The 25663-nt window shown below is 37.5% G+C and overlaps 2 protein-coding genes across 3 annotated transcripts in view; one reads left to right on the forward strand and one right to left on the reverse strand.

Moving 5' to 3' along the window:
- LOC6562701 (pickpocket protein 19) overlaps positions 1-20486 on the forward strand; it is a 29002-nt gene extending 8516 nt beyond the window's left edge. The window contains exons 1-5 of one of the 2 annotated variants that reach the window (XM_032736305.2): positions 18225-18510; positions 18575-18767; positions 18921-19163; positions 19476-20073; positions 20340-20486. In XM_032736305.2, coding sequence (XP_032592196.1) covers positions 18335-18510; positions 18575-18767; positions 18921-19163; positions 19476-20073; positions 20340-20461 — 1332 coding nt within the window. In that variant the 5' untranslated portion in view covers positions 18225-18334 and the 3' untranslated portion in view covers positions 20462-20486. Of the gene's footprint in view, positions 1-18224; positions 18511-18574; positions 19164-19475; positions 20074-20339 lie in introns of those variants that run through there. The other variant, XM_043214504.1, reaches the window with a different exon arrangement.
- On the reverse strand, positions 14730-17588 carry LOC6561374 (pickpocket protein 19). Its single transcript, XM_001988079.2, has 5 exons — positions 16614-17588; positions 15925-16057; positions 15812-15865; positions 15495-15737; positions 14730-15040 (listed from the first exon to the last, which is right to left on the reverse strand). Exons 1-5 carry the CDS (start codon positions 17586-17588, stop codon positions 14733-14735), a joined length of 1713 nt encoding a protein of 570 aa, XP_001988115.1. The 3' UTR covers positions 14730-14732.
- Positions 20487-25663: the final 5177 nt, after the last annotated feature.

Genomic DNA, 25663 nt, shown 5'->3' on the forward strand with positions numbered 1-25663 from the left:
TGGATACTTTGTTGCATAGTTTTAAACTGATAGTTCATATTCCGCAATGACTGAATTATGTCACAAAATATAGCAATGAATGATAAATATTTGTTTTTTTTTTTTATGGATATTTCCTATCCTTTTCAATTCTATTTTGTTGTGTCACTATAAAAAGCCTTAACTTTGTATAACTGCATAGGAATCGATATTCATTCTGACAAGAAAGTTAATGAATTAATGAGAATAGGCATCGCCTGGGAGACACCGCAAAAATATCTAAAATAATATTTAGCAAACATCAGATTCAAACGAACTTCAACTATCACTCGTGTCATAAATGCAGTTTGTGAAGCTTTATCTCACTCGTTCCCATATATGTGCATTATATCCAAGCTCCATGTCTCTTTACAATGTTATGCATTAAAGATAGTTCATTGTTTTGCACTAACAGCTTGAGGTTTGCAGTAAAATAATAAATAACACCTTGTCGGTAAAGTTTAAATTTATAGCATTCTGTGCTAACCTGGCTGGAGGAAAAACTGACCAGGTCTAAACGCATCCAAAACCGAGAAGCCCAATACAAAGAGATAATTTCGCAACTAAGCATAAAGAGAAACAAGTTTTTGTGAAAAGTTTTCGCACAACGTGTCAGGCAAAGAAAACTTGGCGAAAATAAGTTTTCAGGTAGCATGCTACGTCTCCAAGTCCTCAATAGTACGCCCATTCATTATGTGAGTGAATTGAATGCAATGCAATGCAATTAATTGTCAACGCATCTTCAAAGTATTTACGGCTTCGGCATTGATTGCAGCATACATTTAATTGAAAAACTTTTGCCAAAGATCGAAATGCGTTTGCAATTAACGTGTATTGCAATTAACATCAGTTGTACTTGTATACTGTCTTATTGTTGGCCTTGACAGTGGCATCATCAATAAAAATTGCAACAATGTCAGCCTAACATTTTCCAACTCGCAAACTGTTGCGAACCCTGAGCTGGAGTTGCACCTAACTTTACTTCTGTACTTCCTGTACTTCCTGCCAAAATGCAATTCAGCGTCGTCAACTTGAACTTTGTGCTTTGCAACGTGCTTCGAACTTTGTTAGACTCCTGGCGAGTGTAACACCTGACTTGGTCATGTGTTATGATACACTTGGAGCAATCTAAATAAATATTATGTTGAATTTATTAAAAAATCTGAAATATTTTGTAATTGTCTTATAGTTAATAATGTCTTATAATTAATTAAAGTTAATATTAAAATTAATAGTTTAAATTTGACTGCAAGGAAGCTTTAATAAACATTGCTCCACTTGAATGCGGTTTTTTTTTAAACAAAATGTTATAAAATACAGATCAATGTGTATATATGTTCTTTTTCTTAAATCTTCAGCTTAATCTTTTAACTAGTAAAATTAAATAAATTGAATTGTATTCGTTGAAACTCTCTGGTGTATTTGCTGTCTAAATCAAACCAATTTTTAATATTAAATGAAAGTAATATTATGTTATTAAATTCTGTATTTTTATGAGTAATAGGCTTCCACTTCTTATCGAATGCTCTTAATGACATTAAACTCAAACAATACTTACTTATGCTATAATTTGTCGTCATAATTTGATAGAGTTATTTTTTTCACAGCTGTGTTAGATCATACAAGTTTCGATGTTATATAGATAAGTTTTTCGTCTGCTTGTTGCTGCTGTAATTGGTATGCGAGTGACTATTGTTGTTGTAGTTAAAAGTTAGACTATGGCGACGACATCGTCAGCAGGTGTAGCTCTCCATATTATTTACAAGTGGAGAGAGCAGAAAGGTGCAGCAGTTCTCGACATTCGCCCACCAGGCACCTATAATTTAGCGCTGTTTATTTGTAAATGTCTGTGGCACACAGAACAGGATCAAGTTGCAGGGGTCGCAGGACTTGTTCTCGTCACGCTTCATGTCAACAGCGGCAACTTCATTGTCTGCCCTGGGCTCGAGCTCCCAACTCAGCGCCTCAGTTGCGTTTGTTTGCGGTAAGAGGGGGAGTTATGTGTGTGTCACTGACATTAAGTGCAGTTGGTTGCTGGGTTGTTAAGTTGTCGGTTTGTCGATTCGCAGAAAAACGTTTTGCAATTTATTAACTGACATTTGAAGTAGTTGTTGTTGTTGTTGCTACGGGGCAAGTCGGTGGATCCGGATAAGCGAAAAATATGACACTTATTACACACGCAGCTGTGTGCGGTAGTAAACAAAAAGAAATGCCGTTGCATGCATATTTGATTAAGCTGCCTCAGCGTCGCCGCTAGGTAGGCAATGATATTTGCAAGCCAAACTTTGCAGACAAGCGCGCCCGCGGCCCTTGACACAACCACACAGGCAGAAACTCTGTCAGACAGACAGACAGACATGGAAAGAGATTAAGTGACAGAAGGGTTAAGGCCAAGTTGGCAACCTGCAACAATGGTACGTAAGTTTCTGGAACAAACCAAAGCTACAAGCGTTACATATATATTTAGTTTGGGCGCCGGCAAAATTGCCGGAAGCGGAAACTCTTTTGTATCTTGGCAAATTTGATACATTAGTTAAGCATGTGGAAGGACAAGCGCCCTAAGCCCCAAATAGGTAGGCAGACAATTCTCAGTTCCATGTGGTTATTAAACGCTTATTTTGTGGTCAGGTGGAAAAGGTTCACCAACGCAAAAAGAGCATAATAAAAGATTAGACACAAGTAAAAAGGTCCCATGGACCTATACAAGCCTTGACGATTAGCCAAAGGAGCAGTAAGTGGCTCTTAATAGCTGCCTGTGAACCCACACAAATGTTCCACGCCGCGTGGTGCCTAATTGTTTATTTATGAACTGGGCAATCGAGGTGCCCGAAGTAAGTAAGTAGTAAGTCTCTAGCTTTTATACTTGTTTCCGAAAATTTGAAGTCTTAAATTTTGGGTTAAATAAAATAACTATACTTTACTCTATAAATAAATAAATTGAATTATTTCTTATCTTAAACACTTTATTTCATTTGTTGTTGTTGAATTTTTATATGATTTTGAATGTCTATTTAAATTATTATTTATTTATTTATTATAATAGATATTTAGTGGTTGATTGATTTTTTTTATTCAATTGAGTTCACTTGTGATAAAAATCCTGTTTAAAAAGTGGAAAGATGAACTTAAAGGTAGGCATACAGTTTTAAAGACAATTGGACTACATTGAGTTGTCTTATTGAAATGTAGACATATTAGCTTTAAGTTAGGCGTATTGTTTTAAAGACAATTTGACATTCCTCTGAAATGGTATTCTTTCAAATAACCTGCAGACATCTAAGGCAAACAGTCTCAATTAGCCACTTTTTAAATAACAGCTATTTTTGTTAACTATTAAAGCCACATAACATTGCGCAAGTCCATTTGCTTGACCCATTATATTTGCCGCTCATTTCGTGCAATCTCAGGTGTCATTTTCCAGATGTAATGATGTAGACCCTTAAATGAGAGGGTGGCCTCATTCATTTGATATGCATAGCATGACGACCAGAAAAGAACAAACAAAAAAAAGAAAAAAAAGAAAAGCAAACAAACAGACATGTGCTATTTAACACTTTAATATGGCAAACAACCCTTCACATGCGCACATATGTATGTACATACATATGTGTTGAAAAACTTCAATTAAAATTCCAGTTTAACAATGCACAATGGAGATGACACCCATTCTCCCATATTTGGGGGTTCCGTTTGCCCATTTCATTTGCAATTTAATGTAAAATAGCCGTAAAGCCACAGAAAGGCCAAGTAAGCGACCTGGAAACAAGCGAGCGAAACAGTGAAACGCTTTGCAATGCTCACAATATCATAAAACGCAATGGAGCCCTTAACTGGCAACTGGCAACTGGTAACTGGCAACAACAAAATGGCTGCGCTGAGTGACGATGGTCCTGACAATTGTTTCCGCTTGCCCTACAGAGTGAATCGTTTAAAGAAGTGGGGCACAGAGAGAGAGAGAGAGAGAGAGAGAAAGGTAGATATGCGCCACGAGCAAGTTATTTTTGTTCAAGTACATTCCAGATATTATTTCTACTTGTATCTCTCTCTCAAAAAAATACAAAAATATTGTGTCCCTTGGTTAGAAAATGCTCATGTAAATATTTTGAATACCTAAAATGCAATTTAAATAACAATTGTATTATAAATTAAAAGGTTTTTTGTTTTAACTTACAGTTTAAAATATTTAAATATTAAAAGTTGAAAATATTTAGAAATAAATATTTCTGAATTGTTATAAAAAATGCTTGCGTTGGCCAAACCAAAGACATTTATGTAAATATAAACCAAGATACATTTGGAGACTGATTCCCTTATTTATATATAAAATGACAACTCGCGATATTGTGCAAAAAGCGTTTCGCAGATAATATTATTTTTTTTCACATACCCATTGGCATTGTTTTCTTTTGGATTTTCACATGGTGTAAGAGATGCTATAAAAATTTACAGTTAAGTGATTTTGTAGCAATTTGCAGTTTGTTGGCATTACACAAGACCAGGTGAGTGGAGCAGCTAGCGCCAAGTGCCAGTCGGGCAGGCCACAGTCGTAAATCCTTGGCAAATGTTTGCCAAGTGTGAGCGCTCAATGTTCAGTCCTAGCACGAGTTGTCCAGGCAGGCCATGTTGGCTGTTCTCGATGGCAGGTTTGCTGCTACGTTGATGTCAGTAAATTCAATTTATTTAAAAGCTTGTCAACAATAAGTCAAATGAACTGCTCTGCTCAGCTGTAAATATGGCGGGCCCAGTAATAAAGCTGATTTATTTGCGTTGCTCAGATTTACAATTCCCCATAGCTGCCCAGCGTTTGAAATCGCATCAAAACTAAACACAACTGACTATGGAAATGAAATGAAATTAAATGCTTGAGCGAAATATTTGTGGTTATTGTGGCAATATATTCAAATTTAACGTGAAATACATTTGTTGGCAGCTCCCTTTCTAAAGCCTTTTATTTTGGCATCTCCTATATGTTGTTATGTGTGTGAGTGTTTTGTGTATGTTTGTAGATATGTTTAAATAGATGGTCATGCTGTTTTCTAATAGTAGTTCTGCTCGGCAACAGTAAATAAATCTTGTCTTGTTTTGGTTGGGGCTTGTGTAAGGCTACAGATAAGCCCAATACAGTTAGGAAAATGCAATACAATGGAAACAGAAATTGCCCTGCAGGACATGCGGTTGCTGTAGCTGCACAGGACATCAGATCAACTCAAACGGCTGGTAAAGTGCAGCACAGACACAGAGGTTTGGGGGCAACAGGGCAATGCCTCACTTGGCAAACAATATTAAGTGTGTCCGTTTTTTAACATTTGAAGCACAAATAAAACAATGCAAAGCAAAACGAGCAAACACAAACAATTATCAATTCATGTCAGATAAGCGATGCTTGTCTGGTATATAAATAGTTATGTTATATTATATATACACATAGATAACATTTTCTACTTCATGTCAACTAATTATTATTATATCATTCATAATGTTTCTTGTTATTGTTTTCCCTTCCTATTGACATTTTGTGAAAAATAATATATTTTTATTTTTCAAAAAATAAATTATGAATTTCCTTTTTTATTTTGAGCTATTATTTTGATTAATATTTATGAATATATACAAATATTTTATAATGATTTTAACATGCATAATATTATTTGAATATAAAACATAATGGAAATAATATATGTATGTATATAAATATGAATATATAAAGCTTATGTGTATGCATATGTTAATGTGTGTAATTGTTTACCTGATAAAAAATGGCATTGTGAAGTTTAAACAATGTTATTGACTGAACAGAATTCTGCTTTTTATTTTGCTATTTCTGCTGTTGACTTGGCTCATAAATCTATACGAGTGCTGTTGACTGACTGCCATTTTACGTCTGTTTGTATATTTTTCTGCTCTAGTGAAGTTACTTAAATTATTGATTATTGTGAAACTTGGCCACAATTCAACGGCAACTAAATTCGCGTTGCCAAAAGCGGAAGTTTATATTTCCGTATTCCACTGGTGTCCGTTATATGTACAGTTCACTTCATTAAAAGCATACGACATTTAGCAGTTTTTTAAACTAAAAACAACAAATTAAAAACATATGCCATGTAGTACTTGTCTAATGGTCAGAGTCACTGAGCTTCCCTCTGTCCTTTTTCCCATGTCCCTTGACATGTACGCAGTGCTGAGAAAAACGTATCCCATTTACAGTTTTTGTGCTGTCATAACAAACAAATTCCCAGCATGTGTGCGGTGTGTGGAAGCAGGTCCCGGGGGCGGACATTCGCTTGGTCAGCTCTTCTGAGCTCCAAGAATTTAATTATACTTTTGATTTTAATGAAAAAAAAAGGCGCACGCGCTCGCCTTATGTCTCCTATGCCCTTTACGCACAAGTTATATACGAATTGTTGTTAAGAATGTGAACATTGCCAATGATATGCGAACTTTTTTTTAAATTCCACATTCCATGATCTTATGTTTTTTAATAAGAATGAATTTGATAAGTCTCAAGGCATCAAAATCGAGCTCGATGATAACATTTAATCGGTGTGATGTTTGTTACTTTTATTTGGAGTAAAGTTGAAAAAATATTAGTTTTCATTCGCAAGTAGTTTTTAAATAATTTTGTTTGAAAATTGACAAAGTTCAGTGAAGTTTCCCCTCGGTGCACTCACTCTATGTTCTTGTGACTTTGCTGCCTTTGAGGTCGTCGTAGACATCAACGTAAACTTCACTTGTCGCTTTTGTGGAGTTCATTTCCGCAAATGTCAACGGAGTCGTCGCTGTGAAATTGCAGTTTAATTACAGTTTTTATACATTTTAACTTGCCTTTGAATGTCATTGTAAATGGACGACATTAAATGAAATTGGTCTATGGGGTAAGACAGGCTACTAATGTGTTGGCATAAATGTCCTTTGTATGGAGATTTATATCATATTACTTTCAGACAGAGATGCTGCAGATTGTCATTGAGATTTTTAATAAATTTAAATCGTTCTCAAAGCATAGTTATAAACGATAGACAGATATGCGTCACACGTAGAAGCAAGGTGAATTAAAAAATAAATAAGCTTTAGAATATGTTTATTTATGCAAACAAAAACTGTGGTTCTTAAAAAAATGTTGCCTGACTCTTTTAAAAGGAATTTGTGTGGCTGTCATGCGGATATGTTACATATGTGCAACAGGTTCATTATTCAATCGTATAATCAATGTCGACTTAGCTAACTTGTGAATGCATTAGCAGTTCTTGTTGATTCTATGTGAGAAGGTTATGCGAGGCTTTGCAAGTATTAGACAAATCTCAAACATTTCGTATTCTGACCGCACTTTGAGCTGCACTTGAGTTGCGTTTGCCGGTTGCCGGTTGCCGTTTGCCATCACCCATCACTCATCTGTGAATATGTACATTTAATATGCAGCGCATGTTCTGACAGGCTTTACCAGAGCTCCAGCTACAACAACAAAACCAGCTCCAGCTGCATTTGTGGTCGGTCACTTGCCATGTTGCATGCACAACATGCACTCGCAATCAAACATGTCCGCCAAGAGAGCGTCAGTTTGCAACATTCGGTGTGCGGTGCTTTTAGGAGCTGTAGAGGGCTGTTGCTTGAGACGCAGTAGACGACAACGTTGCCTTTCACAATTGCCGACTGGTTGCATATTTGCATACAACACTTTGACGCATTGTTCGCCCACCATCCAGCGAGACAGATGGAAGCACAAGCTGTGCCCACTGGCTTCCCTTCCCAAAATTGAGCACTAATTAAAAGCAAATTCAAGCATACTTGGACTCAAACTCCAACTGCCGACCAGTTGCCCAAAGACAGACGCACGAAATCCGCAAAATGATTAAGCTTCCAACTGGATCGCAATCCGATCCGATGGGGCGTATGACCTACGTAGACATTGGCTTTGCCTTTGCCATTGCCATTTGCCTTTGATTGGAAGGCACTTCGCTCAACAGCAGCCAAATGAGTGTTAATTAATGCGAATTTAAGCAGCAGACAATCGATTCGCAGGCTTCAGAAAATTCATCCGCCTGACAGCCATCATTAACCCATTTAAGGTGCAAATCCAATTAGGCAAAGACGTTAAACAAAATTTTAAGCCGCACATTGGCAAATTGAAATTCGAGTGTGCCTGCATCTAGCATTAATTAAATTTGATTTTAATTGTGTTTTAGGAGTACAGGAACACAGATTTTCAAGTATCAAGAAAAGTTGATTAAGTTAATTGATTTTGTTTGTGTTCTTATCTCTTAGTTTTATAATGCTACTAAATAATAACATTATTATGTCAATACACTGAGTAATGTTACAACAGAGCAAACCCGTTTAGATTATTATAAATGTTATATGACATTTTATCTTATCTTTTCAGAAGAAATGGAAATTTAATGATGACTGAATTTTAATCTGATTACTTTATAATGTGAAAAAAAGATTATGAATTTATGCTTTGCCTTGATCAGGCCGGCACGATCATTTTGATTAGGAATACTATTTTAGACTCTCCAGCTGTTAACTAATCTTTCTATTAAAATCTATTCAGAACCGTCCATAAATCATTTGCTGCTCTAAAAGCTGCCACAGCCGGTGGCGCTAAGTGAAAATCTTTTAAGAGCGCCCAAGTAATGCACATAAATAATAAATACAACGCGAAATTAACTTTCCGGCGACAGTCGTGCTCCACGTGCCTGCCGGTTCTGTAGCCCTCACCGACTAGACCAAAAAACCAACACTAAGGGACAGTTATTTTTTATACTTTTTTATACTCTGTATAAAAAATGAGAGAATCGTCACTATTACCAAATTGTTACTGTTTTTTTTTCCCATAAAAATATTTGTATTGAATTACAAACATAATTTTTGTCAATAATTGTTTAATGTTTGGTGACCTGTTTCTTCAGGTGTAGATTCGCAGCGTTCATTCAGTCAGCTACTTTTATTGCCTCAACTAAGAACAGAGTATTACGTAGTCGGTAGGTGACAGCTTTGAGAATCTTATTTGATTCCTTTTTCGGCTTTTTACCTGGACTGGCGTCAACTATTTAGAAATGCAAAGCACATTGAAAGTTGAAAGCGTGCAACGTTGGTTTTGGTTTTGGTTACGGTTTTTGCTTTTAAGGTGCCACAAGCAAACAAAAAATGGCTGGAAAATGAAATAGAGAGGGAAAGCCAAGAAGAAACTGTCAACACACGCGTTAAGTTGACAGGCAAGCCAGTTCTGATGTTGCGGACGGAAGAGGGGAGAAGAGATGAAGTGAGGCAGGCGAAATCTCAGTGCGCCAGCTATAAAAATCATAAATTGTATTATGTATTAATGTTGGTGGTGCCGTTAGCGGTGACGTTGACAGTATTTTTTTTATTTTGCTGAATATATTTGTGAATTATTCAAAAGCATTGCCTTGGTGCGAACAAGTTTAAGGTCAATAAAGAAGACCACTTTAAGGAAGCACCATAACAAGAGGGAAAACGGTGCGTGCATATTTGACAATTTTATTAGATTAAATTTCATATAAATATGTTGATAATGCCAGCCAGACATTGTCTAGACAAAGCACACATTTAGCTAATATTTGCGACTGGAGTGAAAGGTGGCAGCAGTGGATCACCGAGAGAGAGAGAGGAACAGGGGTACAGGTAGCCAGCGCATAACTTCATTTCATGGCAGTCACAAATGCCACAAAATCCGCACGAATGCAGCAATGCAAAATTAATAGCTGTTGCATTCGAGTCCTTCAACTACTGAGTGGATCAAAGTTTGTCTAGCTGCCAGGCACGCTCAGAATGTCAGAATGTCAGCGACTGTCTTCGAAACTCACACTCGCAATTTCAACATCATCATCATTTAGCAAAAATGTCAAGGGCACCGTTTACGCATAGTAGTAGTAAAAACTTTTGCTGACGTAGGTGTGTGATTTATGCGAAGGCAATCGTATTCGAATTGAAGTGCTCTAAGCCTTTAATCTTTGGCCGGCTAAAAAAGTTGAGAAAAATTGTTGCAGGAAATTGCTGGTGAACAGTTTTCCGTATGCTTTACAATTTACAGGGTGATACAACTGATGATATAAAAGATTAAAATCTAAAGAAAATAAGTGAAAACTAAAATTGTAAGGTTTCATGAAACCGAATATATTTAATTATAATTTAGGCATTTATTATTTAACTAGTTGAACGCAAATTGTAAAAACATGTTTAGATAAAAATTAAACTCAGCTTTAAAACTAGATTCAATTTTGCTGGGCACACAATCCAATTGATAACCCTGTATTTATTGCCAAAGGAAACATTCAAAGTGACATTTGCATTTTATTGTTGAACGCCGGGCATTACAACTCCAACTTTCCGCTCTTTGGCTTATTGTGCAATTTCCTAGCTGCTTCTGCCTCCCACATCCTCTTGGCAGTCTCTTCTATTTTCTTTGCATTTGAGTGTGTCTGCATGAAATAAGAGTTAATCTAGCGTCCATTGGGACACACACACACTAGCATATATGATGCTGGGTCGCCAGCATTTCTTTTCTTACTGTAACAGATGTCCTTGATATTTCATTTGACGGGAGCATTGCTTGCGATATTTCAAAGGCAAAAGTCGTCTGCTTTAGATTTGGCTGCAATTCTCTTTTGTGCGACATCAAAGTGCAGCCGGGCTTCATCAACTAAATCCGTCAGCACAAAGCCGATAAGGTTGCCGAAAGTGCCTGCTCATAAGCTCAAAATATGCCACAAAGTATGCAATAATAATGGAACAATCGAATTGTCAACGCGACAACGCACGCCCTTCCTTTCTGCTTTTAATAATATTTTAATAGAAACAGCAAGGCGCACATTTTTGTGTGGTTTCTACTTTTGCGGTCGGTGGTTGCTTTTGATGTCGCTGTGTTCGCTCAGGTTCTCCAGCAGCTCGAGACGTTTTGATGGATGGCAATTGAAGTACATAAGCATAAGCGAAGTTCTTTTCGTCCAGCTTACATATCATAAATCATGTGTGCTTGTTATGATATTGTTGCCAACGGGTACATCAGCTGTTGCATGAGCCTTGATTTCGCCATATTTTTTTCTATTCTTTTCTTCACTTCTTTTAATTAAATACTAAATATTCGCCAATAATTTAAAGTACCAAAATATTTTTAGGTTTCATTTATTTTATTTATTGAAGGCCAGTTGTAAATAAATACAGTCAGTGCCACTTAAAGGTATATCTATTTCGGTTTTTTTTTTTACACATATATATATATACATATATTCCATCTTTCTGGTTGCATAATTATTCATGACACTCGGGGCATGACGCACGACTTGTGTGTTGCCATAGATACCCCCAGTGTCTAGTGTTGGGTAGCTTATTAAATCCTGTGGCTGGGCGTGTGTCGTATTTTCAGCTCCACTGAAGCAAAATAATTGGGCCATGTTGCCCAGGTAAGAAGTGGAACTTATCGACGTTATCATAAGGTCAAATATTTGTCGCTGTGTCCTGTGTCTTTTGCTTGTTAGTCGCAATTCGAAAGACTTATAGTCGTCTTGTTAGTGTGCCTTATGGCTATTGATTTTGGCTTGTCATTGCCTCAAGGGATTCTCCGAATCCATCTAACATACACATTTTTGGGGACATTTTTAATTAAAAGTTTTTTTGCAGATGACTTTGTCAAAAGATTTAACAAAATTCGGACATTATATGTTGCGCGTCATGAGTCAGCGGGAATTGAAGCATTTACTTTTTGGCGAGTTTAGCCTTTTACTTTATTTAACCAAGGTAATTAACTCCCATTTATCTGCTACAAAACACACACCATTAACATCGACCCGGTGCACGTCAACGCTTTTTCCAACTACTTTTGGTCAACAGTTGGCGAGTTTCGTCTATCCAAAATGGGTGCTGGCTAACAAAGGACCGTAAGTTGGCCATTTTACAGCGTCACCTGGTAGCTGAAACCCATGTTTAATTGTTGTGGCCTCCAACAACAACAGTGAACTGCAGGTGTCCAGATTTGGTGGTTTGTTTTAAAGTTTTTTAATTTTTTTTTTTCGTATACGTCGTTGAAAATTGTAGTTTTTATCACTGAAAATAAATGTGGTAATAATAAGGTGTTTGACAGAAAAATATAAAATATTTTTAAATATAGTACATATTCTGTACATAAACGCAGTAAGCATATATTAAATACTTGTAAAAAGATTAAACAGGGAATCTTGTTTATTATCTTTTGTATTATCCGTTACTAAAATACTGATTTCCATATATTAAAAACTATTCTTTATATTATTTACATATACATAATTTGTACTTCATATTAATAATTGTTTCTCTATGACTCTCTCACATTCATTAATATTTATAATCAGTCTTTAAACTTTAACTTTTAAAGCTAAAATTTACAACAGCTTTCAGTCCTCCATTGTGCCCAGAACTGGCGCCTGATTGTATGCAACGACATATTGCATGTTTTGCTTGTGTATTTGGGGGTTCCGGGATACAATTTTCATGTTGTCTGGCAATGGGCAAAGTTTAAATTGCGAAATCTGACGCGCTCGATTAACGTTCCGACAGGGACACATATGAGCCAGTGGATGCCAAAGTTTCAATGGACAAGCTGCAGTCTTATTTGCATTTTTAATTAACTAACAAGTGCTTGCAATTATGGACGGCCAAGTCCAGAGCAGCCATATTCAAACGCATGTGTATAATAACAGATGTGTATCCCATTCTGGCGGCTGTTATCCGTAAATCAATTAGGCATAAATGTGCTTGGAGGCAACTGTAGTTGGCATAAATTACAAACTTACCAACTCTCGACTGGCACGTCAACTGTACATCATTTGCATATTAAATTTCATATTTTAATTTCTCTAATTACTTAACATTAGCGAACATTTTAATAAAATGAAAACCCATTCGTCAAGCGTGAACTGTCAAAAGTTCTGCAGTCGACATCTGTGTCATGTTTTGTGACCCATGTGTTGCCGCCATGTCAGATTATGTCATGAATATGTTAAGCGGTCGCCATTTTGACAGCCGCCGTTTGGCGTTGAGCCAACTTGAAAGGCGCTTTTGACATTTATTAGGCTTCCTTTGGTAAACTTCTTCTACTTGCGTTGCCGCGTTGCATTTGCCTTCAATTGCAGCCAACACAATTTGACAAGTTGAGCGCAACTACGCCAAATAACGACTGACAGCGCAAATATTTTAACAACTTCGACTTACCTCGCCAACTGACTAACTGACTGAATGACAGAGTGAATGTGTGATGGCTTACCTGCCTGGCAGCCAACTCTGTTATTTTCCCTTTGTTGGCATTGAGTACATTTTCCTCGCTTGACATAAATCAATTGTGATAATATTTTATAGTACCACATAGTCAAAAGTCGTTGGCCATATTTGTTCTTGACTTATGACTGCTCGTGTGCAACTAATTTGGTAATCAATTACAGTTATTTTCGTGCATGCAGCCATTGAATTTCAATAAGTTCAATGTGGGTACATTTTCAAAAAATCTCAATTTTTTTTGCTTGGCTGCACAGCAAAAATGTTGTGACCTGCCAGTTGGATCTGGAGGCAAGGCGTGTGTGGCATATATTTTTGCGTGCTCTATAATATTCCCGACCTTTCAATACTCGGGATAGTAATAAATACATAAATTTTATAACAGATGATAAATAAATGTGATTGCGATAGTTTGTATCTTTGTCTCTATCTGATTGGGTTACACAAAATTACTTTGAATTTCGACCATCCAGCAGCATCCAAAGGAGAATTTCGTATTTGCTTCGTTATTATTAAAATTATACAAACATAAAGACTTTTCAAAGTGTCACTTACAGTTCAGTAGTCCGATTAGATTTAATTGCTATCAATATTTAAATTGTTGTATTTTATTTAACTTACATTTTGTTATCGTCGAATTCGGCATTATATTTCGTACTTCACTTGCAGCGCATTCAAGCAACTTATAGGCCCAATCAAACATTTACATATTGTCAACAGTTTGAGGCTCGTTTTGTGGCAGGTATGCGTCACACTCACATTCCCCACATGCAACCCGGAAACGCCCCGTGCCACATATATAAATGCTGTCGCGACATTGAAATGAAAAATTATTGCCTGCTGTGCCTTTTTGGTCGTGCAACTCACAATTCATGTGGCTTATGCATTTAAAGTGCGCACTGCTGCCTTTTTTGTGTAAATAAAATTACACATACGCCTTCGCTGACATAGCACAGGGTAAATAATGTGAACTTAAAGCCAAGCGGGTATCGCAAAGGGCCCCAATTGGGACCCGGCTATCATGACAGCCTGACCTACCACAAGCACCGCAGACAACAAGCACAACAGCCACAAGCAAACAAACTATGCTTAATTGCAAAGGGGTTCTGAGGCGACCACGGCTCCTGGTTCGGCTCGACTCGCCTCTCAGAAAGTCAAGTACATGTCTCAATAAACTGGAAAAGTTGCGCTTGGGAGCACGACTTAACCTCAATTTTGATTAACAATGTCTGGCAATGAAGCTGTCAACGTGCGGCCAGAACAACCCCAAACTCTAAAACAGGCCTCCCCCAGACCAGGTCGTCTTTGGTGGCTGTCCTGGCTGTGCGAGTCTGAAAAATGAGCACAATTTGTTTGTTGGCTTGCCAGCTGCGGCTGCTGGCTGGCAGCCACTTGTTTAGACCTCAAGCTCGCACCAATTTAACGCAAATATTTGGTTTATTTGTGCACATTATTCATTTGCTAATAACATGTTTACGGGCGAACGTATGGCGTTGCCAGTTTTGAAATTTGGCTGTCGATTTCTGTGGTGCCTGCTCCGTCTTTAGCTGCATTATGTAATGCTCCAGCTGGTTGGGCACACCCGATCGTAGTTTCAACGTGGGCGTGTTCACTGACATATCCATGCGTCGCTTGGCTAGGAAACGCTGACGCAAGCCCAGAAGGCCAACTACGGGCACTTCGACGCACACAAAATAGGCCAGCTCCATGCCGCTAATGAGCGAGCAGCCCAAAAAGAGTCCGGCAATGCCACCAAAACTAACTGTTAAAAAAAATAGTATTTTATACCAGACAGTCATTAATTAACTGTCAATTCCATATGTCGAAATGAATATGAAAATTTAAATACTTTTACAAAATATATTTTAAATATAAAATTGATAAGTTGTAATAATATTCGAAATTATACATATACAAAATAAATTATAAAAAGCATAATTTTAAATTGAAACAGATAAGAATACAATTCAAATTGAGAGTTAAGTATAGAGTATACATTGTTTATTTGCATTGTTATCAGTGCTCTTGCTATAAATTAAATGTGCGGATAATTTAAGTCATTAAAATAATTCAAGAGAAATAATTTAAACCAAAATAAGAAGCAAATATAAAATTAATAATGAGTGATGATTGCCAGTGAAAGAGTATTGCGAAGTGATTAAGTCAATCACTGACTCTTCCTTATACTTTGATTTTTTTCATTGGCAACTACTAACCCATTAAATCGACCCAGCCAAAGACCAAACTAGTGCGATAGACCATCATGGTCTCAAAGCGGAAGTGCACATCCAAGTCCACATATGATGAATTGCCGACCACTTCCGGCGGCAGAAAAGATGGACGCACACTGTTGATGTAGTTGAGCGAGTAACAGTTGCGAAAGCATTTACATTCCATACCCTCATAATTGTTGCGCACTAAACGGTCCTCGCCCGGTTGATGGTAGTAGAGCAACCTATCTGTGAAAATGTGCATTCAGAAGAGGACCTGACCACTCTGGGATGATAGTAAGTCACAGTTTGCTACTACGCACCATTGTGTTGGGCCAGGCAGTACAAGTCCTGAGAGCGGCACGACCGAAACTGGCCTGCAAGTGCAAGGACAGAGTTTCAAGTCTTGTATTGCGGTTAAACGGAACGTGCTTACCCGGCGGAAAAAGCAAGTCCATTGTACAATTACAGTAGCGCATCAAGTACTCCTGATGACACTCCGATTGGCAATTCTCAATCATGTAAATGTAACCCACCAACGATTTGAAGTCCCGACTGTTGTGCTCGTCCTGCAAACAGATTAAATTGCTTATCAAATTCAAATAAAATAAGTTGATTTTCAATTTGAGCATCCTTAAACTTCTACTACAACATTTAATTGAATAGTGCGTCATATTTAAAATTGATAAAGTTGTGTGCATATGTATTAGGGAAGATATTGTAAAAATTTTTGTTCATAAACTGAGCAGCAAAAAAATATGTATAAAAATCATAAGATGCGTATAGCAAGTTTAAGGCGCCATAAAGTAAATGTACAATTTTGATAAGTATGCTTTTTTTCTCAGCATGTTTCTATTAAAAACTTAAATAAATAGTTAATTAACACAAATCGCAACGCGAAAAAATCAATTGAAAAAAGTATTGACCGATAAAAGGTCTCGAAAAACGAGCTGTGCAAAAGCACGAGCAGCTGTAATGCATATAAAATGGCAGAATATAGCTAAAGTAAAATATTGATTAATCAAGTGAAATTTTGAAGATTGGAATAAAAGTGCAGTTATGATTGAAATTGAAATCGCACTTTAGTTACAAAAAAGTGAAGAGGAAAACAGAAAGAAAACTAACATCAAACACACATTGACGCTGATCAGAGCTCACGGAACGTGTGTCGTTGTCGTAAAAGTAAATTGTGGGGTCAAGCTCGATGTCGACTTTGGTGTCGGCTGGTATGCTAAACGGATCCTTGTGCCAGACATACTGTTCCGTGACCATTACATCGATACCCTTCTCATTGCGCCGTCCCGGCCAGTGTTTATCCGGCTGTATGAGAACTCGCACGAAAAGCGCACTCATTGGGCCGGCGGAACCAGTGCGCCAGGGCCACAGTGGATCTAGCAGCTGCATGCGTTTGCCCTCAACGGTTTCCAGAGAGTTAAAAGCCCAGCATAAGCCATTCTTGCTGCGTCGCATCGAGAAGATCTCACAGCAATTGTACGGAAAATGTCGCCACTTGCAATCGGTGAGAAGCTCATCACAGGTCCAGGACATAAAGTCAATGACCAAACTGAAATTAATGTGGCTGAGTTGATGTGTGGGCTCAGTGCGCAACTGGCCAAAGGACTCAAAATGACCGAAGGACATATCATCGTAGCTGCTGACAATGCGCTCAAACAGCTTTAGTTGCACGGCATCGCTGACATTGGCCATGAATCGGCTCTTGGCCCGGTCCAAACGTTGCCAATTGAGGCGATTGTGATTGCAAATGGTGATGACCGGAAACGGTATGCGATAAACCGGATAACGAGTGCTATCCACCACAGTTTGGAATTTGCCATCGCTAAACCTTTGCGAGAGTATCAGACACACATAGACGGCGCCCAAAAAGGCGCACACAAACGTGCACAGCCAGACGAAGCGCTCCCAGCGACTGGCCCGTGCTGCGAGTAACTTATCCAGGCCATGGATCGTGGTCCGTTTGCCAAAGGTCACCGCCAGCTGCCAGGCGGCTGCACCCAACCGACGCAGCAGGACATAGCGACGCGGTAATGAACGGGACTGCAGGTGCAGTGAACGTGCCGCCGGATAATAGGCCAGCGTCATGGCTGATCAACAACTGAATCCGTTGCAAGCTCATTTATGGTCTTTTATATGGTGCGATTTCTTTGGGGTCTGCGTGTTGGAATGTTTTGTGTGTGATAATTAGATACTTAACCATGTCCTGGGCGCTAACGTGCTTAACGCCTATTAAAATCGTTGGCGGCAACCATTGCCACAAAGGTCAAGTTGGACCCAATCGATGACAAAGCGCTTGACGCCTGCCCAGGGGACAAGATTGACAACATTTACATTCGTGATTTCTACGCTATACAACTATTTGTATCTATATATGTCAAGCTAATTGGACAAACTGTTTGTCAATTCAATTAAATGCTTTCAATGATTTGCAAACAGAGATTAGAGAAATTCAAAAAAATTTGACACAAATCAAATGCTCTTTCTGAGAAACTTCAGACTTGCATAAATTCTTGCGTAAGTTTAGCTAAAAGCTAAGATCAACCAAATATTATTTCATTAAATTTCTATTAAACTTTCATATTAAGCTACTCAAAAAATTGAGCATCCTATTGAAAAAATCACTTCAGGATGTTTCTTAAATTTTTCTGCCTTATTCGCGAATTTCTTCCGAACCTTTTGAAATAGATGTGTATTTTTTTTCTAAATTTTTGAGAAGAAAGGAATCCTAAAATGTATTTACCAATTTATTTCAAACACCCTCTTTGTTCAGGGTATGTAGCTATAATCGCGAAAGGTATAAAAGGCTTGACCTACAAAAGTGTGAACACAAAATGCATATTCGTCAAGTGAGAAAAGTGAAACGAAATCGACTGCCAATCCGGGTATGGCAGGAATACCAGCAGCCGAGCAGTGAAGCAGCCCTGATGCAGTTGCTCCGTCCCTACAATGGATCACACATTCATGGTTTCTATCAGCTTCTCTGGCCCAAAATGAGACGTCGTATGCGGTGAGTGAAACGAGTAAAAAGAAGTTGGATTTATGATTGAGTCAACTGATCAGCTCATCTGCAGTTTACTCTGGACTTTGGCGCTACTCTCTGCCTTCACTGTACTCATCTATATTAGCTATCTGCTTGGGGAGCGATATCATCTCAAGCAGTTCCACACACTAATTGCGGACTCGCATTGGCCTATTCAGAACATTGCCTTTCCCGTGCTAATCGTGTGCAACAAGAACCGCTTAAACTGGTCTCGTTTGCCCGAGGTTAGTCGACGCTATAACATAAGTGCTGCACAGCAGCCACTGTTTGAACGCGTGCTGACCGCCTATGATGCTCTGACCACAACACGTTTCGATGTATTTGAGACACTTCATGACCAGCCTCTGGAAACCATCAATCATCTAAATTTTACGCAGATTGTAAGCGAGTTGAGCTGGCGCTGTGATGAAATGCTCAGAGATTGCAGCTGGCATACGCAGTATCGTAATTGTTGTGAACTCTTTCGGCCACGTCGTCTGCCCCAAGGGCCCTGTCTGGCCTTCAACGAGGAGGAGCAACGTGCCAGTGCGGAGACGGGAAGGAGTACGGGCCTAATTGTTCGCCTACTGCTAAATGAGGAGCGGCATGCGCCTGGCAATCGAGAGACCAAGGGTTTTGTGGTGCGTATAAGTGTTGCACCTAGTATGCATTTACCTGACTGACTTAATTGATGAAATATTTTCTAGTCGAGATTGTCAGAATAGTTGCTTGATTCCTGGCCGATATACAGAACAAAAGAATTATATACAAATCCTTCCATTATAACTCTGATATTTTGTATCAAATTGTTTCAAGATGGAAGAAATTACTAAAAAAGTAGTTAATGATTTCGTGGGAAAAGACAGTCTATTAGATTTTATACTATTTTTATTTCTATGCGCAAAAATATCAAATTAAAAAAATATTAACATGTGTTATATCCAATGATCTAGGTCGATATTGTGGAGCCAGGTAATTGGTACAGTTTCCCCATTAGTTTGATGCCTTATACGGACACGGACATCGGCCTAAGTGCCGTCTATCATTTCTACGATGAGGACACCTTTTCGATGAGCAGCCAGCAACGTCAATGCCTGCTGGATTACGAGCATGAAGGTCACCATTTCCAGACGTTAAAGGGCTACAAGTATAGGATGGAGAACTGCCTGGCCGAGTGTCAGCAGCGTCACATGCTGCGCTACTGCAATTGCACCTTGGACCTGTTTTATCCACCTTCCGATCATGTCGCATGCCAATTGAAGGATGTGCTTTGCCTGGCGGCACACAATCATCTCTTTCAAAATGTGGGGCAGACCGGAGAGGAGTCGTATGTTATCCAGAATGGAACCGGTATCATTTGCGATTGCGTGTACAACTGCAAGTCACTCACGCTGATAACCGATGAGCGTCAAGTTTTAAGTGGACTATGGCAAGTGGACAATGGATCCTTGCGCATAACTAACCGTTCCATGTTGCTCAATTTTTACTATAATCAAAACATTATTCTTGTGTACAGGACTAGCTTAATATATAGCTGGATGGACTTGATTGGTAGGTGATTTCGCTGCTATTAATTAATTGTTCAATTTTAAAGTTTCGACTTTATTTTATGTTAAACTTTGTGAAATGCTTATGTTCTTCCTGTAAATTTTTTAAATTGTGTATTCTAAATTATTTATGTAAGAAAAAATCAACAACATGCAAAATATCTTAGCACAATTGTAAGAAATATGTTTATAGTTTTTTGATTTTTTAAACTAATAACTTCAACATTTGTTGAATATTTATTAATCTTTACCTTTAATTCTTACTTGCAGTTTCTTTTGGCGCTATTTGCCAGCTCTGCTTAGGCTGCTCCATTATTAGTATCCTTGAGCTCTGCTATTTTGTTCTTGTCGACGTGCCCCGCTTTTGCTGCTCACATTATGTGTCGAATTGACTCTGTAAATCTATCAATCAATAAAAATGCCATTTGGTGATCTTATGCTATGTTTTATTTTTTATTTTTGTTTGTTGTTTGACTTGGCTTGCATATGCTATGCATTTGCTGGCAAATGTCCCTCATTCTAACTTCTTATTCAGTAAGGCGATATTTGAGTTTGCTTAAGATTTTATATTTTCAAAATGGGGTTCGAAAACCAAGTATTAACGTAAAAGCTTTGTCAGAGCTTCGTGAAAAACTTCAAAAGGTCTAAGCGTGAAGGCCACACAAGCAGTGCGCATTGTAAGCAGTGCAATGACAAACTACATCGAAAGCAAAAACATAGAACATGAAACTGCTTCGTTCCAAAAGACAAAACTTACGTTTAGAACATAGAACATAGTACGTAGAATATAGAAAATTGAATAAGGAACACAAAATATAGAATATAGAATTTAGAAACATTGCGCACGAAATACTGCGCATCTCTAATTATAGCAAGAACATAGAATTTGGATTCAACAAAAGCAGTCCAATTTCTATGCCTTAGTTACTCTACTGACCGCTAAAAGCGTATTTAATTTTCATAAAACAAAGAGTTGTTTTCTGAATGCTGTTCATGGAATGTATTGGCATATATATGACACATGTTTGATACATTTGTACAATGTTATTTGTAATACTCCAATTTAAGTCACAGATACCATTTAGATTTCGACAAATTGCTCCCAAAACAAATACTTTCCATTGGAGACTTTGCAATATCTTTAGAAAACTAATAAAAACATTATTCATAAAATTAATATTATTTTTATGGTTACAATGTGATATAGTAAATGTAGTAAAAATTCTTGTTTGCTGTCTTATCACTCGTAGTTGAATTCATATTTTCTTACCCAGAGTTTAGCACGAACGCATTTATGTCTGAATTTGCCTTTGAACAAGATTGATAAATTGATAAACTGGTCTAAAACATGCATCAAAGTTTTGGCAAATATTCAAGCCGCTTTTTAAGTTTTCTGGTTCTAATCTTCAGTTAAGAGCCGTTTGGCTTACATGAAATAAACTTAATTACTTTTACGAACAGTTTAACGAGCAAAGCAACAAACAAATATTTGTACTTGCATTTTTGCTTTGTTGAGTTGTAATTGTTGTTGCTCAGATTGTTGAATTGGTTCTCGTTATATCGTGAACCTACTAAAAATGGGTAAATATATTTCAAAAGGAAGCATCTTCGACTCCATAAAGTACATATATATTTTTGATCAGGATTAATTCATGTCAGTCTATCTGTCTGTCCGTTGGTTGGTCTGCTTAAATAATCGGAAAATGAGAGATGCAATTAAATGACTTTATTAGTAACTTCCAAATCTGTTGCTTCATTTCGAGTGTACTAAATGTTCTCTCCTGAATTCGTCCTTTTATATGTTTTCGATAACTGCCTGATAAGCCTATGGGTTTCAGCTCATAAGTTAGCACAAAACCAATGAGTTGCTAATTGCTTGAATGTAGCCAAGCATACCTCAAATATAAAAACACATTACATTAATGCATTACGAAATGCTCTCTTGACTTTACAATATTTATACAAAAATAAGCGATCCATTCCGTGGTAATTAGTTGTCTATGTTGTCCTTTGCAACCAACTGAAATAGATAATTCGCAGACCATACGGAAATTAAAAGTATTTTGCTTTTAGATAACTGTCGGTAGTCGCTCTAAATGACTTTTCAAGAGACATAGTTGGCTTTGAAATTCGAATAGTTTAAGATTACAATTTTTATATACACAATAAAATTGTTAAGTATATATCCAAAACACATTGGAAATATGTATGTATTTCTTAACCGCAAGCGTTGGTAATGAAAAGACTTCGACTGTTACTGATATATACTGGTCGTCTTATATAGTTAATGCCGAATATATATACTGTGTAGTCGATTAGCGATGGCTGCTCAAATATACATGGAAATCCTTACCGTCGCTCAAGTTATTTTTTAACGGTTTATTGACTGGCCGCGGGCTGCGACTTAACTGCTGCAATGTCGTCCTAACAAACAGCATCCGGGCACAGTTACGTGGGTCCTGCTCTACTGCTTGGGTGTTCCATACACACATACACATACACATACACATACTTCAATATATACACATACAGTTATAGCTGGTTTGTGGTTGGGCGTCTTGCCGAAATTACGCTCATAAACGTGACTTGACATAATAATAATCTCTGACTGGCTCTCTGAGTGCAGCCGCTGGCTTTGTCTTTTGGCTTCAGCACTTGCTGCTCCTGTACAGACAAACAGACATACATATATATATATATATATATATATATATTTTTTTTTTTGGTTAGGTGGCGTTAATTTTTCTCGCTGCCTCTTTTTGTATTTTTCTTTTAATTTTTGCTGTTGTTGGCATTGCGGGGTCAACTTCTCTTTGGTTTCTTGTTGTCTTTCGGGGTCAGCAGCCGGTTGGATAATATTGCAAAAATTTCATTAGTTTTACAAACAAGCAAACAAACAAAGCAAGAAACAAATATTTGTACTTGCATTTTTTAGCAGTTTAGTGGCAGTTGTTGTTGTTCAGCTTGTTGTTGTCCCTGTTGGCAAGTCCTACGTTTTTATCTAAAATAAAAAAGCAACGCCAGCTGGGGTTATGGCCAGGTTCAGGTGAAGCCAACGGTCGCCAGGGATCTAGCGTAAATAAACAAAAAGCAAAACAAAGAGCAAAAACTAATATCAAAGCGTCGATTCGGACATACACTTAACAAATTATTTCTTAAAGAGAGAGCGTGAGACAGAGAGAAATTGAGGGAGAGAGATGAAGAGTGAGATCTATTTATAATAAATAAAATAATAAAGTTGTAATAACGATATTTCATTTATGAAAATTAACGAGATTTTAGAACTAAATCAATTTTAGATTTATGCAAATAATTCATTAAAAATAATTAATAATAATGCTTCAATTACAATAATTTCCAATATGTGTGTGTACTCTATTCATTTGTTCATTTATTAATCCTTTCTAAACTAAAAGTGAAGTTATTAAAATAAATTTGAAGAGGTAATTACAATGCCAATTCATAAGCAATATTGAGGATCCAGGATTGCGAGCAATGCCACACAGTTCGTATGCCCTGACAAAGGGCATAAGAATACAAATGGCGCGTGCGCTTTTTCAAAATTGCGTTGGCTCTTTTAATTGAAAACTGTAATGGGGCGCCCGTTCAAGCACAGCATATAAATAGTGTTGTGAATACACGTAAGACCACATCCATATACATATATACACAAACATTTTCCATGCATACGCATACTCGTGTGACATATTTGGGCGCCTCGCTAATTTGGTAGTTTAAAATGCATAGCGTCCAGTCATGTAAGCTGTATGGGTTTTTCATTTTTTTTGTTCTTTTTTTTGTGGGCCATGTGTGCGTGAAATGCTCTCTTGACTTCACAATATCTAAACAGAAAAGCTGCGACCCGTTTCGGGGTAATTAGATGTCTCTGTTGTCCTTTGCCGCCACATGCCCTCCAGCCAAAGACAATGGCGCAGAGCCGCTCGGGCTGCTGCTGTTGTCGTTTCCATTTTTTCTATAGCCCTTACTTATTAAACGGACTGAACGTGGTAATAGTGATATCGTGGTAATATGAATATGCGTTTCTCTAGATGCTCTTGTTTATATATAATATTGATTATCTGCTCACCGTCCATTTCAGAAAACTTTTGACTTTTAAATTTTGCATATAACTGCCACAATTTGCAATGAAAAAGAATGCAACTAAAGCAGATTATCAGCCCAGAAGATGTTCTAGTATATATTATTAGTTGTAAGTAGAAAAAGCTTACTCCTTTTTGTTGAACAAAGCTGTTTCTTGCTTTAAGTGCAATGGTAAAAGAGTAGAGTATGTGGCAGTCAGATCCCCGAATTCTTTGGTTTTTTTAAAATAATTTTTATTGTTTATATAGGTAAACATAAAAAAATTGGGTATTTCAGCTGTAGCATAACGTTTGCCGGACATATGTAGCTATATGTTTATAATGTTCAACTCTTCAAATGAACTACATTCGACAAAATAATATTAAATAATATATGCATATTCAAAAGCTGGTATATTTGATGTGTGATCAGACAGATTTTTGTGCATTAGTAATAAGAATTCAATTTGAAGTTAAGAATATATTCATGTTCTATTTATACTTTCTTTATTTATTGTTCCTTCGGGAACATATAGTTGGGTTCATAATCTTGTTTCATGCCTCGCATTACTTTTGTTAGAGCATTGAGTGAGCGTTGTGTTCTGGTCAAGTAACCTTTTGGCCCTTATCACCTTGGTTCATAAATTATGATGATGAGGTTACTTCGTAATCAGCAAATTAAGTTTATGGCCGCCAGCATATAGATATTTATATATATATATATATATATATATATATATATATATATATATATATATATAGACTTGCAACCGCCGAAATGAAAAGTAAACTTGACGTCGAAATTATTTTGTTTGTTTTTTCTGTTGTTTCTCGACAAAATGAACACGAAAAGTGTCCAAATTTAAAGCGTACTTTTTAGAATTGATAGCAGCGAAAACAATACACAAATCAGTCATTAAATTGTGCAGCCATTTTGCGTTAGATAATCGAAATTTTAATGCCACGCCCGCAATGTTTGCACAGGACCAAAATGGGCCACATTACTCAGACGCCCCCATCGGGTTGTCGGCGCCGTCGAAATTTGTGGTCTCTCCCAATATCGCTGGCACTGTTTTTGGCACACAAACACACACACAAAAAAGTCGGGCATGTGGGGTGCGAGAATTTGGATGAGAGCTGGTGTAGACGGCGTCTGCCCGCAGCCGGTAACCGACACATGCGGTAATTTACCTAATTTCGGGCGTTACGCCCACATCCACTTTGTTGTTGGCTGCCGCCGATAGAGCTGATTGGATTTCCGAATTTGCTTCTGCGACTCTTACGCAAAACATGCGATTTAATCGAATGCGTCTTTCAGTATGTTAACACAGCTAAATATCAAATATTGCCGGCTTCTGTGTTTGCCAGCCCCCTCTTCTAATATCAACGCAAGTTTGACAAAATTTGACAACGCTTCGCTTTGAGTACGCAAGTTTTCATTATGCATTTTATGGGTGGCACCGCAGCAGCCGAGCCGCTTCACATTTGTTAATGATGCTCCTTTGAGGCGATCAA

This window comes from Drosophila grimshawi, unplaced genomic scaffold (genome assembly GCF_018153295.1).
Source record: "Drosophila grimshawi isolate 15287-2541.00 unplaced genomic scaffold, ASM1815329v1 contig_1377, whole genome shotgun sequence".
Taxonomy (NCBI): domain Eukaryota; kingdom Metazoa; phylum Arthropoda; class Insecta; order Diptera; family Drosophilidae; genus Drosophila; species Drosophila grimshawi.

Excerpts from the sequence above, each read along its gene's own strand:
- LOC6561374 (XM_001988079.2), bottom strand. The coding sequence starts at position 17,588 with ATGACGCTGGCCTATTATCCGGCGGCACGTTCACTGCACCTGCAGTCC. Across the intron at positions 15,738-15,811 it reads CTGCCTGGCCCAACACAATG|ATAGGTTGCTCTACTACCAT; the intron begins GTGCGTAGTAGC and ends ACATTTTCACAG. Across the intron at positions 15,041-15,494 it reads TGGCTGGGTCGATTTAATGG|TTAGTTTTGGTGGCATTGCC; the intron begins GTTAGTAGTTGC and ends TTTTTTTAACAG.